This window comes from Pantherophis guttatus, chromosome 6 (genome assembly GCF_059756535.1).
Source record: "Pantherophis guttatus breed Tessera chromosome 6, ASM5975653v1, whole genome shotgun sequence".
Taxonomy (NCBI): domain Eukaryota; kingdom Metazoa; phylum Chordata; class Lepidosauria; order Squamata; family Colubridae; genus Pantherophis; species Pantherophis guttatus.
This window is the reverse complement of record NC_142068.1, coordinates 37902249-37915465: the sequence shown is the minus strand read 5'-3', so window position 1 is coordinate 37915465 and position 13217 is coordinate 37902249. Positions and strand designations below refer to the sequence as shown.

Genomic DNA, 13217 nt, shown 5'->3' with positions numbered 1-13217 from the left:
TTATGTATGCCTTAATTGCTATTAAAATGAACCACTTAAGAAATATATGATTATGTGAAAAAAAAAAAAAAGAAACCATTATTCATTGTCATGGAAAATCTAATCACATATTGTCAGAATTTCTAAAGCTTAATGTCATTGGATTCTAAACTTAGCCTCCCAAAGAAAAAGTGAACTAGCTAAATGTCCTTTCCTTTTCCAATCCCTTTTCCAAGCAGGTGACATAAGATGAGTGAACACATCACAGAAAAAAAATCAGAAGACATTTTTTTCCTAAAATGCTGTTTCTAGACTAGTATTTTAAACCACGTTATATAGAATCCACCTGTATAAAGGTGTTTCCAGTGTGGAAGCAAGGTTAAAACAACCATTTTATTGCCTTTTGTACCTGGATTGAGTCGACTATGGAGGTAATTGGTAGAACTTCTTAGATTGTCAATCTGACAATTTATATACCATGTTGTAGAGAATCATGAAGATGACTTTTCATAGAAAAAAACTGTTCAGAAATCACTCATCAATAAAATGTGCAAAAGCATGCCTTGAATCCTGGGAAAAGGGAAGGTGTTAGGAAGCAATACAAATGGAGTCTCCCTAATTCTTTCAGATATAAGAGAATCAGAAGGGAAATCACAATCAGAGTTGCAAGACTGTTACTATAGCCTCAATAAAATATCTCAATAAAACACAATTCTAGTCTTCTTGTGAAGTCCATTTCTTGATCTGGACAATCTTGAAGGGATGACTTGTGCTAAATGTTTAGGACAAAGAGAGTAGAGATACTGTAACAGAAGAGTTTGTAATGGCTTCTTCTTTCAGTGCAAGAAGTCAAAGAGTCTCAGATGAGGAGACTCATACTTAATGGAGGATCTGGACTTCTAGCTGTCCTTCCACTCTTTGAGTGCACTGATCATACGTCAAAGAGAAAAGTTCTAGCCTAGGCTTCTCCCTTGGTTTATATGCATGCGTTTGTCCAAAATTCCTCTTCCAGTAACCAGTTATTTCCATCTAAAGTATTTAGCAGACTGTAAAGAAGGAAAATTATGGCTCTGCCAATTTAGCCACTGAAAATCTGTTTATGAAGTACTATTACATTATTTGACTTACTTGAATCATAAGCCAAATTATAGCTGCAGCAGTGGTTAAGCAAACAGAAATAAAACATGATGGAATTAGAAAATGTCTTCATGAGCCTCGGGATCCTATCTGAATGTATAGCTGTGACAGAACAGTGTTTTATGTATTATTATTTGATAAAATAATATTTTGTTCTTCCAAATGTACACAAGTTTGAGATAAGATGTTAAGAAATATAAATGAAAAGAAATAAAAAGAATACTTCTAAAGTTTAGGAAAAACAGAGGTAAGAAAACCTACAATTGTAATCAGGAATTCAATGATAAAATCAATAGTTCAGCTTTTAAAAATTTAATTATCCTATAAAATGTATTTTACAAGCACAATCTGTTTGGCAAGAACACTCAACTTTCATCCAGGACAAAGAAATCAGATTTGTATGAGTGTCTTACATTATGAAAAAAGGCCAAAGTCAGTTAATAAGTCAAGTTATTAAATTAGCTACTGATTTACAGAAAGAAATATTTTTTCAATGAAATATATACTTTTTAATACTCCACGTTTTGATAGTTACAAGATATATATGCCTTTGCAAGTGCATATTAAATTCACTATCCTGTTTACACAGATTCTAAATTTGGCTGTGGCAAATGGAGATAAACATATCTGTATGTATATCGTTTTCTGAAACCAATCAGAAAACTTTCAATGTACATTTGAGTTTTGTACTTAAATTTTAGCCTGAGAAAAAAGTACTACAGCTACAACCTCTACCGTCATCAGAATACAGAAAGTATCTGTTGTGTTATTATATCTGCTTTGTCCTATTTTATTCCTTGTTGGGGAATTTTAGATCAAAATTGTTTCTGTTTGTTTACCTACTACCGCTCGTTCATCTGGCCTGGGCAATTAATTTCTATTTACACTTTAAATCAAATATAATAATGTGTATAAAATAAATGGATACAAAATCTCATGTGAGGGAAGCCAGCATGCCAAACTATATACATTCTTTATTCCTTACCATCAAAGTTCTTGTACTGGGCTGTGAAGATCATTTGTACTGATCGTGTGGCCTCCTTCAACATGCCTTCAAATTCACTCCTACTCTTGTTGGCAAAGTTCTCTTCCATCTCACTAGTACAGCAAGTATAACCTTGTGGGCAAATCCTCAAATGTTCTCCTGGTGGATGGGAAGAAGAGAAAAACGGATTAGGCAAATCATGTGAATAAAAATGAGTAATCAGAGCGCTTTGTGACACTTTAAAGGTTAAACCAACTTTATTGCTATTTAAATTGTCATGGATGACATCTGTTTCCTTAGATGACTGGAGTAAGTTCCTGTGGGAGAGTTTTAATAAATAAATACAATTGAATGGAAGTGGGGGGAGGCGGAAGGGGCAGTGACAATAGGCAGGATTGCTTTGAGGGATGGGAAACACAGAAACAAGTTGCTTAATTTTAATAAACAAAGTCTTATGCATCAAAATAAGTAAAATCCTGTGGCTCTCCAGGCCAGAAATTCTTTTATTGCATGAGATTTATAATCCTGATGTTTATATACACAGTTGTTTATGGAGTTTGGGACAACAGAGAATAGGAAGGGTGTCAAGATTCCAAGTAATACATCCCATTCAATAAGAACTCTGAGGCAGACAATTTCATCAAAGAACATTTGATTGGGACATACCAAATTGGCATGTTTCTGGTGGAAAACTGGTTCTAATTTCCACTGGTTTTACACCCAATTAAAAGTAAACATTTGTCACTTCCCCGTAGAGTCTCCAGTCACATGGTCCCATACAGTTCAGTTGCTAGGTAACCTCAGTCTCCACCTTTCGAACACCTGCACCAATGTCCTTGATTCCCAGGGAAAATAATTTTATTTAGGCTACAATACCCCAGCTAGCTCTGTACCCTCTGGCCTTGTTGCTCCAGCAGTGAGAAGAGAAACCTCCCTAGAGAAAACTACAAAAAAGAAAATGGCCACATTTTGGCCAACTTCAGGATTGACAAAAGGGTAAACAGGGAAAATAAGAGATGAAATCTCTGTCAAGGAACTTGGAGTACTCATTTCTAAAGACCTGAGTGCCCGAATCCACTGTAACAACATTGCCAAAAAGGCATTAAGAGTTGTTAACCTAATCTTGCGTAGCTTCTTCTCTAGTAATTTTGTACTACTAACTAGAGCATACAAAACATTTGCTAGACCAACTCTTGAATACAGGTCATCTATCTGGAACCCACACTGCATATCGGACATAAATACAATTGAGAGAGTCCAGAGATATTTTATGAGAAGAGTCCTCCATTCCTCTAACTGCAATAAAATACCTTATGCCACCAGACTCCAAATTTTGGGCTTAGACAACTTAGAACTACGCCGACTTCAGTCTGACCTAAGAATAGTACATAAAATTATCTGCCACAATGTCCTTCCTGTCAATGACTACTTCAGCTTCAACCACAATAATACACGAGCACACAATAGATACCAACTTAAAGTGAACCGCTCCAAACTCGATTGCAGAAAATATGACTCCAGTAACAGAGTGGTCAATGCCTGGAATGCACTACCTGACTCTGTAGTTTCTTCCCCAAACCCCCAAAACTTTAACCTTAAACTGTCTACTGTTGACCTCACCCCATTCCTAAGAGGTTTGTAAGGGACGTGTATAAGTGCACCAGCGTGCTTACCGTCCCTGTCCTAATATTCCTTTTTACTTACTCTTTTCATGTATTCAAATTATGTTTATACTTTTACCTGTTATCTTGTATATGCTTGACAAATAAATAAAATAAAATACAGTGCTGCTTTGGAAATGACAACATGTGAAACACTTGTTAATGTTTGATGTCAATAATTTATATAGTGGTTACCATTCAAAGAGTATCTACTCTTGAAGTGCATTTATATGGAAGAGCTTATACACAATAGAAAAATTGTGTATTTTTGTAATTTCTGTATCAGAAATTAGAAATGAGGAGCAAATACACCTCATACTCCTCCTGTACTCCTCCTTGCTGACAGGAATGCACTTAAAATGAAATTACACCATGAAAATGGTGTCTTTTCCAACCCTGCCCTAAGATAACTTAGTTTCAAAGAAGTCAATAGAGATGATGTGATTTTAGAGCCATTGCACAATCCTGCCAACCCTTTTAGAGGAAAACTGTCACAGCATAAACTAAAACATATGTTTTGTTTTGGCTTGTCTGGTTCCTAAGCAGCCTTTCAAATGGGAACAAGGCCATCAGAACCCATACACATTCCTCCTAGCCTCTTCCTTTCAGCACTAGGAGCCTGAGGGCTTGCATTCTTGGAGACATGATGAATCTGCTTTGGTCTGTAATTCACTGTGCAAACTGTGGAGCTGGAGAAAATATGGTCAGTGATAGGTTAGATAAGTGTTTCTCAACCTCAGGAACTTTAAGACCGGTGAACTTCAACTCCCAGAATTCCCTAGCCAGTCATGTTGACACATCTTAAATCTGCCAAGGTTGAGAAACACAGATAAGCATAAGAGGTCATAGTTAATGTCTGCTAAAATCTTTTCTCAATAGCACACCATGCTTCAGGATGCATGGCTATCCATCTCTATAGCTCTATGACTTTTTTATGGCTTAGCCAGAGAGAGTCCTCTTGGTACTTTTTCTAGAACTGTAGGCCACCATGGAAAAGCATAAGATTTGTTCTGACTTACAGGAGTCATATATGATCCCCATGGCCCACAGCATGCTGCAGAATTTCTTTCAAAAACTTCCTTCACTATCTTTAAAAAAATTTTTTTGAATTAATATTTTTATTTTTTAAAAATACATAGGTTGTTGAAAGATTTCCCAGACTTCCTTAGAAGTAAATCAATTATAAAAAGGTATATGATTGGGACCCAATAGTTTGTTGGAAGAAAGCTGATTCCCCCTCTCTGCTTTCAGTTTCCTGGACAGATGTAAACAAGGTGGTATAGAGCATCCTAAGGGACTAAAATGCAGGCAGGAAGCAGTTTCATCAATTCTGGTATACAAATGGTTGTATAATGTATAATCTTTTCTACAAAAAACAGTCATTTTCTGGACAGGCAAATTCTATCAATAATGAAAGCAATTTCAAATTTAAGTTATCATTGTATTCATTGGCTCAGAGATATTATCTATCTCTGCTGTGTACTGTTTTGGATTCCAGATTTTCCCCAATGCATCTGATAAAATGAATGGAGGATTATGTGGAGGATTATGGCTTTTAAGAAAACATGCTAGTTTGAAAAGATGTTACTAGACTCCTAATTTTTCCCATTCCTAAGAAGAATCAGAATCCTCTACCTCACAAGTAACACTGGAAATTCATATTATTTTAATGACTGATAATGATAATAAAATGGGGGGAAAGTATAAATGGAGAAATAAATGAGGTAAAAATGTCCATCAAAATACAGTTTGCCCATTTCAAATATACTATCAAAAATGCATCAGTGTTCCTTATGGTAATAGGTGAAGATAATTCCAAAAAATGTAAGAGTGGAATATACAGGCATTTCCAAACATAATTGCAAAACTGATCTTGAAAAAGAGACAACAGCCTTGAAGTCTCACTGTCAACATATGGAAGTGGCAGAGGTGTGTGTTTCCAATCCAAATCTCTTTTTCCTCATCTGCTCCTTATTTTTGGAAGAAAGAAAAAGAGAGGAATGTTTTGTTTTAGTATTAACTAGCTGGTTTCAGGATTTTATTTACAACTAACTTTATTTTCAACTAACTTTATTTTAAAATTACCGAACAATATGGTTATATCCAGGATATACCAAATCGGGCATCTTATGTATTGACTTTGTGGGCATGGCTTCCAAATATTTGTTGAGTAATTTTAGACACTGCTATTCAATGATTTTCATGGCAATTCTAAATCTAAAATGCAGCACCAAAAATAAAGATGGTAAATAAAACACACTGGCTATTAAAAAGATAAGTATATGCATCAGTTATTAAACACTGGGAAAAATGAGAGAGTGTCAAAAATATAACAACGGCTATATGAGCCTTAAATAAAGTTCGTTTCATCTGTAAATTGAGCAGTTGAGAAATCTATCCCTTCACTTTGGCATTTGATACCACCTTTGAAGATCTCTGATTTTGCAGCTGGATCCTATTGCACAAAAATATAAGGATCATAGCTCTTTCCCCCCATTACCTCAACTAAATACCCCTCTCAAATCTCATGTCAATCATACCAACAAAATCTATTTTAAAGTGGTGTCAGATCCTTCCCAACCCAAATAAGGAAAAAATTGTATAATAAACAGCAATAGCAGTTAGACTTTTATACTTAAGACTGCTCCATAGTGCTTTATAGCACGCTCTGAGCAGTTAAAAAATTAGCATATTGTGCCCAACAATCTCAGTCCTCATTTTATCAACTTTGGAAGGATGGAAGGCAAGTGAACCTCAAGTCCTGTCAGGATCAAACTCCAGACTGTGGGCAAAGTTAGCCTGCAATACTGCATTCTAGCCACTGGGTCACCACTGATCTATTCTATTGTCCCATAGAACATGTGCCCGCTACTTGTGCAAATGGAGTGTGTGTGCATGTGTTTGGCCACTGCTCACGAACTTGGGTATGCATGCGCACACATGCATGCTTGCCTACCATTTACACAGTTCGGTTGCGAACAACTTAGAGCCCACTATTGGGCCACAGCTCAGAGGTTGGGGACCCGTGGTTTAAGGCACCAATCTAGAAAGCAGGAAACTGAATTCTAATCCCATTTTAGCCACAAAAGCCAGTTGGGTGACCCTGGTCCCATCAGACTCTTTCAGCCCAACTCACCACACAGGTTTGTTGTGGTGGGGAAAGTAGGAGAAGGAAGGCATGTTGGAGATGTTTGCTGCCTTGAGTTATTCATAAAAATAATAAAAGACAGGATACAAATTAAACAAATAAATAGAAATAGCTAACATGTCCAATAAAAGCTAGTCACAGTTACTGGCTCAGCAATTAATCAGCAAATTTATCTTCAAAATGGTCTAATAGGACAATTCATTTATATTATTAAATATTTTCCCAAATCATTTAGGAGAGTGTAAATGTGGCATTGGGCATTGCAATCTGAAAATAAGCCAAAATGTCACATTTTCCTTTGCAATATTCACTGCACTCTTGGTTTTCATAATTTGACTTCATTTTTTTAATTTCTGACTTTGATATAGTGGTACTCTAATGTGGAAAAACTGGGTAACAGTTGGTGATGCTACTGATGGTAGTGTGTGCTTTTTCAGCATGCAATCTACCAGACTGGTAGCAGCTTTTGCCCTGGGATCACAGCCAGGATCTCACAATGATTAACAGTCAATGATCTGAGGGGCAGGGCAACTATTTCCATCTCCAAGGCCACAGCTGACTAAGCAAAAAGGCTATGCTGATTGGAATGAAAATTTCTGAGAGCAATATAATGAAAGGATTAACAAGAAAGAATCACAGGTATAGGAGGGGAAATAGTTCTCCTAACCACAGATTTCCTCTGCATGTATAACATTTTGCTCATTCGGCTTGCATTTAGGGCAGGAAGTCAGACAGAAAGCAGCTGAAAAATTCATTGGTAAGTTGGCCACATTTTCCTCTCCCAAATAAGACAATTTGACATAAGGAATGCCAGAGGGGTTTATTTCAGAAATAGCTATAACCAAACCTCACTTATTTTTGCAGAAATCTAAGACATGAGATACTGATGCTGGTTGTCAGAGTTGGATTTTATTCACAAATTATTATTAAGCCAACTGATAGTCAACAAGCATACACTAGCAAAATTTTAAAAAAATTAGTTGAATACAAATTTTGCCACAGAACTGTTCCATTTAGAGGTAGTAACGTTAACTATTGCTTCCTTTGGCAGAGAGAAATTTACCTAAGTCATTAGAGCATGAGCATGTTTAAGCTTAGAATTGTTGCATCTACAAATAAACACAATAAAGGTGGGTCTTGAAAACCCACAACTGCCTCCTCAACCCACTGGACAGGTTCAGACATTAGGGACTGGGAATCAGAATTCTACGGGATTAAGAAAAAAAGAGAAGCAAGAAACCAGAGAAGCCATGTGTTCTGAGAAACCAGCTGGAGCTTCTGATTTCATGGGATATAAACTAAAAAGGTGCTTGATTGTCCCCTGTGGGTATTGCTTCTGACTGAGCAAATAGAGGCTGCTTCAGGAAATAAGAGGCAGTCTATCTCCAGCAGCAAACTCACTGAACACGCTAAAAGGAATCCAAGAGCAATAAAAGATTAAAAAATAACCACCTCTTAAACTTAATACAGAGGAAATGATTTGCTGTCTATAACATAAGCCATAAAAAGACAGCTTTGATCAATAAATGAGTTTGATTTATATTAGCTTTGTACAATTGGACAAAATCCAGCTACCAAAGCCATGCTTGCTCTTAAAAACTGTGTATTAGAAACTAGAGCTTGAAAAGGAAAAAAAGCCTAATATAATAGATCAAAGTCTGACATCAAATGTTTTGTTTTGCCCACTAAGTCCATCTGGAGTTATCCAACTCATTTCTAACTCGTGCAGGGCTCAGAGATCATCCTCTTGGGTGCACTTAACTCCCATTATATCTCTTGAAAATGTTGACAAAAGGAAGACAAGTAGATTCAGTGTTGGCTTAATCTTTAGTTGAACAGTCATCAAGGTATGGATACGTACACCAAGGATTGTCTGACAGTCATACATGGGAAGAAAAGTATCTTGCCGCATGCTATATCCAGTGTGTGTACACACATACACAAATTAAATACCCATTGTTTCCCATTGTCACAAAACACGTAAAAAAATTAAAACCTAAGTCCCATATAAACATTGCTAAATTTTAGCAAAAACCCGCTTTGAAAATGCAGGTACAAAAATGGATCTGAATATATAAATATAGAGAACTAGGGAATCCTTTCTTTAGCAGATCAAAGCCATCTGGCAAACTGAATTGTGCAAATCAAAGATTTTCAAGCTTGGATGGCTATGCTCGGGTAGCTAAAGTATATGCTCGCTGCTGGCCATGACCTTACTACCAGAAGCAAATTCTTATCTGTGATATCACACTGATTTGCAGAGGCTCTGTGAATACCTCCAAAAGGGTTGTGTAAATGAAGCAAAAAAGAGAAGAATCCCTGCTGTGTGAAATTCAGGCAATAATTTCCAGACAGATAGTTGCGTTAGCCCTTTGCAGCAAATGCAGTAAATTCTTTTACCGCATCTTAAAGAAGTTTATGATTATATAAGCTTTTTGTATGTTATTAAAAATTGACTACTTCATCAGATGTGCAGATACAGTTGTCTCTTCAAAACTGTGGGAGCAGAAGGCCAAACATGTACTAAGTTCCTAATATAGTTGTCAACTTCTGAATCAATAATGGTGATGTCATAGGTAGACGTTCCTAGGCACTTTTCAAAGCCACAGACCTCCATAGAACCTCTGTGCCTCCTTATAATTTTTTCCTGCTGCTGCATCCTTAGTCACTATTTGTTTGCTTTCTTTCTTTAGGAAACCAAATGGTAACAGCACTGAAGACTGAGCAGAAATGTTCATTGCTCTTGGATTCTGTCAGAGTTCATTGCAAAAAACAAATCCAGAAAGCACACACAGGCAGACTGATGCAGCAGGATTCATTAACTTCTTTATATACATAATAAAACATGAAGATAAAGGCACAATACCAGTATAGATTCTTCTTCAACGTAGTAGCAGTTACAAGCAAAACACAAGGCAGGAGAGAACAGTTAGTTTCATTTCAGCAGAGCAGACTAGTTCACACTGGTTTCAGTTTCAATTCTCAGTATAGCAGAGAGCTGAGCCACACCCAGCCTCCAAACTGTTTCAGCTCCCATTGGCTGATTTAGTTGCTATGCCTATTCATTAGCTGACCTTGTTACCATGTCTCTGCCAGTTCATGAATAATCTGACAGATTCTGCACAGATTTGAGCCATAGAGAAAGGACAAGAGAACAGCTAACGAGGAATGAATACATTCTAATAGATGGGCACGGATCCTTTGTTTCACTTAGTTACTTAGGTTTCTGTGCTGGCACGCACACATACAAAGACAATCTGGGTAGTTGTCAGAGCAAGCATGTTGAACTTTTCAGAGGACAAGGCTGTCTCAGTGTTCATAGAGGAATATGTTGTTCGTGGTAACCTGCTTTACCAAGTTGTCTTTTGAACATCTTACCGACCTAATATCAAAATACCTTGTCATAAGACATTTCTTAAACAAGAAGTGGGTAGCAAAGCTTTTAGTAATTATTGTTAAATTGACCCAATTTTTAGTCAAATAAGACTCATCTTCTGAGTGTAGCACATACGTTTTTGAGGAAACTTATTAGGTCTGTCATAATAGCACCATTATTTGGATTTATGCAACTTTTCTAATCCTTGACTTCAAGTGCAGAGCATGAATATATTTTCTTGGAATTAAATCATGAAGCTATTTTGTATAAGCACAGATTAAAACTCCAATTCTCATCAAGAAGCACCAATGATCTTCATAATGGATCTTGTGTTCCATTATAAGATAAAACCATTATAAGATAAAACCATTAATAAAGGTTATTAAATTTATAACTTTGGATGAAGCTTTGATACCTATAGTCATATTCTTCCTCTCAAAAGCACTTCTCTTTTCTTAGTAATCATCTCTGCAATGTAGCTATATTTGCTGCTCTTTCCTCTTGCTCAGACATGGTGGATCTCACAGGGAAAGCTTATTTACAAGTTTTCTTCCAAGCAACTTAGTTAGCAATGGAGGGAATCACTTATTTGCACTATGTGGCCTCCACTGGCTTGTCTATTCTTCAGAGCACTTTCACATCTTTGGTGAAGAGGCTTCTCAATTGTTCCAGTGAATGTCTGTAATGCCCAAGGCCATTTGTGGCTCAATCTAATTGCTACAAGGAAGCAGCAAGCAATACCAGAATCCAATGGCATCAAAGCCCCTGAATTGAGACTAGAAAAGTCAAGTAGAAAGCCTCACAATTGAATGAAAAGGATGAGCAAATGCAAGTATAAGAAGATCTGTCTCTAACCTTTAAAAGATATTCTGAAAGTGCTATAAGTATTAAAACTTGATTCATAAAGTATCAAAACAAGCAAAAATTATGTTTACAAAACATATACCCAGATCTTGTCTCTACTTTTGAATCATAGATATATGAAACTGTCGATAATAAAGATCAACCATCCCTGAAATGAAGGCCGGATATCTTGGAACTCATTCAGTACAATCAGTGGGAATTACTTGGACACATGAGAGTATGTATGATTTTGTATATATAGTACAAAATATTCTGGTAGCAGAATAATAAAAGTAAGTTTAATCATGCCTTCAAATAGAAAAACTTCTATGTTCAGCTATCATTCATTTCTTGAGAGTTTTATAACTTATTCCACATAACTTTATATCCATCAGAAAGTGTAGAAACATTCTCTTACAGAACTTATAAATGCAAACAATTATCAAATGATTAAAATATACAGCCATTAAATTGGCATAGGACAAAATCTCTATAGTGTTCCATTAAATTAGGGAATCTTCAATACAATATTTCAAATACAAAAATGCATCTCTTGGTGAAAAATATATTTTAGGAAGCAGCCATTTCAAAATTTAATGAAAGTCTGTCTAGCCTCAAAATACTGGAATATTTAGCTGGTCTACATGGAAAGGAATTGATACATGACTTGAAAATTTTGCTAACCTTGGTCATTTTGTAAAATTAGTGCTGGAATTCTATGGGATCCTATATATAACTTCGACAAAGAGCTTGCACAATCATTTTGTGGTTAATTATGGTAATCTGTTCTAGTTCTGACAGAGAAATACTTATTGAAATATGTGTGCCAAAAGTCAAATGAATAATGAGAAGCAGACCACAAAATAAAACACCATCAAACAGGGGAAAAAATGCACAAGTGGTAGCATGATCAAATTTTGGTAAAATCATGTGCGGAGTAATTATAGTGTCTCCATTCGTAATTCCATGTAGTTATAGTTACTCAAGGTTTTCATTTAAGGATATTGTTTTTAAGAAAATATTATAGTTCAGTCACAAAATTAAAATTAGCCTTCCATGAAACTTAGCAAGATTATTCTGATGCAAGTTAAGATTGTTTTAATTTTATTGGTGATGTACCCATTTTTGTTAAATGCATTTCTTACCTAAATATAGATCCTGGCCTACCACATGTGAAGACTTCCATGATGTCTGTATTTATAAGTTAACACTGTTCACAAGACATTAGTAGAAATTAGGCAACACAGACGCCCACAGATAGCTCCTCAACTCTGTGGTTCTAGTTTGATTTTTAAGTTAATTTTAATATTTTTAAAGCTACCTGGAAATCTGGCATTCTGCAAAGAAAATAACCTTTAACATTTTATTTCTAAGAGTGCTTCTCCAAACAGATCAAGAATATAAAAGAACAGAAAGAAAAATGATAGATTGTTTTATTCCAGCAATTTCTGAAAAATATGGCTAGAAAGCTGGCAAAGAGCAACTTTATCAGTTTGTCTTCTAGAAAATAGGCATTTTATCATTGGCCAAGTCTCATACCATGGTATCAAAAATCCATTGGCAAAAAGGATTATCTACCCTGTGATGCAGTAATAATTGTATTATTTGCCAAATAAAGTATATGTTAGTTTTCAAAACTGACAGAGACTATCACCTCAAAGTGTTGCCATTCCCACTGTGTATGGAGTATTAGGTAAGCATCTCAGAAACTGAATAAACAATCAAACAAGGAACAAACCAAACAAGTATCTGAAGATGGATACCACTTTCCTGAAGATTACAATTGTTAGGTTTTAAAAGCTTTAATTTTTAATATACTAAAATAGATTTTTGTGTAATTGTTTGATTGAAAAAGGAAAGACAGAGAGAGAAACAAAAGATTAAAAGAATGAAATAAGAGAAAAGGTTATAGCATTTATTTTTCAATAAAAGAGGACAGTAAAGGGACTGTAAATGGGTAAAGACCTATTGATTAATGTCTTAATGTGATAGAAGTAGACATAAAGGTTTTCAGAATTTTGTGAAATATTTCAGATCTTTGTGAAAATTCAGAGTGGATATCAGAAAGTACTATTTTTCTTTTTCACC

At 35.7% G+C, this 13217-nt stretch overlaps 1 protein-coding gene across 2 annotated transcripts in view; it reads right to left on the bottom strand.

The window, feature by feature from the left end:
- Positions 1 to 13217, bottom strand: part of GPC1 (glypican 1) — a 176489-nt gene that overhangs the window by 75002 nt on the left and 88270 nt on the right. For both annotated transcript variants that reach the window (XM_087872697.1, XM_034439496.3), the window contains one exon: positions 2102 to 2260. In XM_087872697.1, the coding sequence (XP_087728823.1) occupies positions 2102 to 2260 (159 nt within the window). The remainder of the gene's footprint in view (positions 1 to 2101; positions 2261 to 13217) is intronic.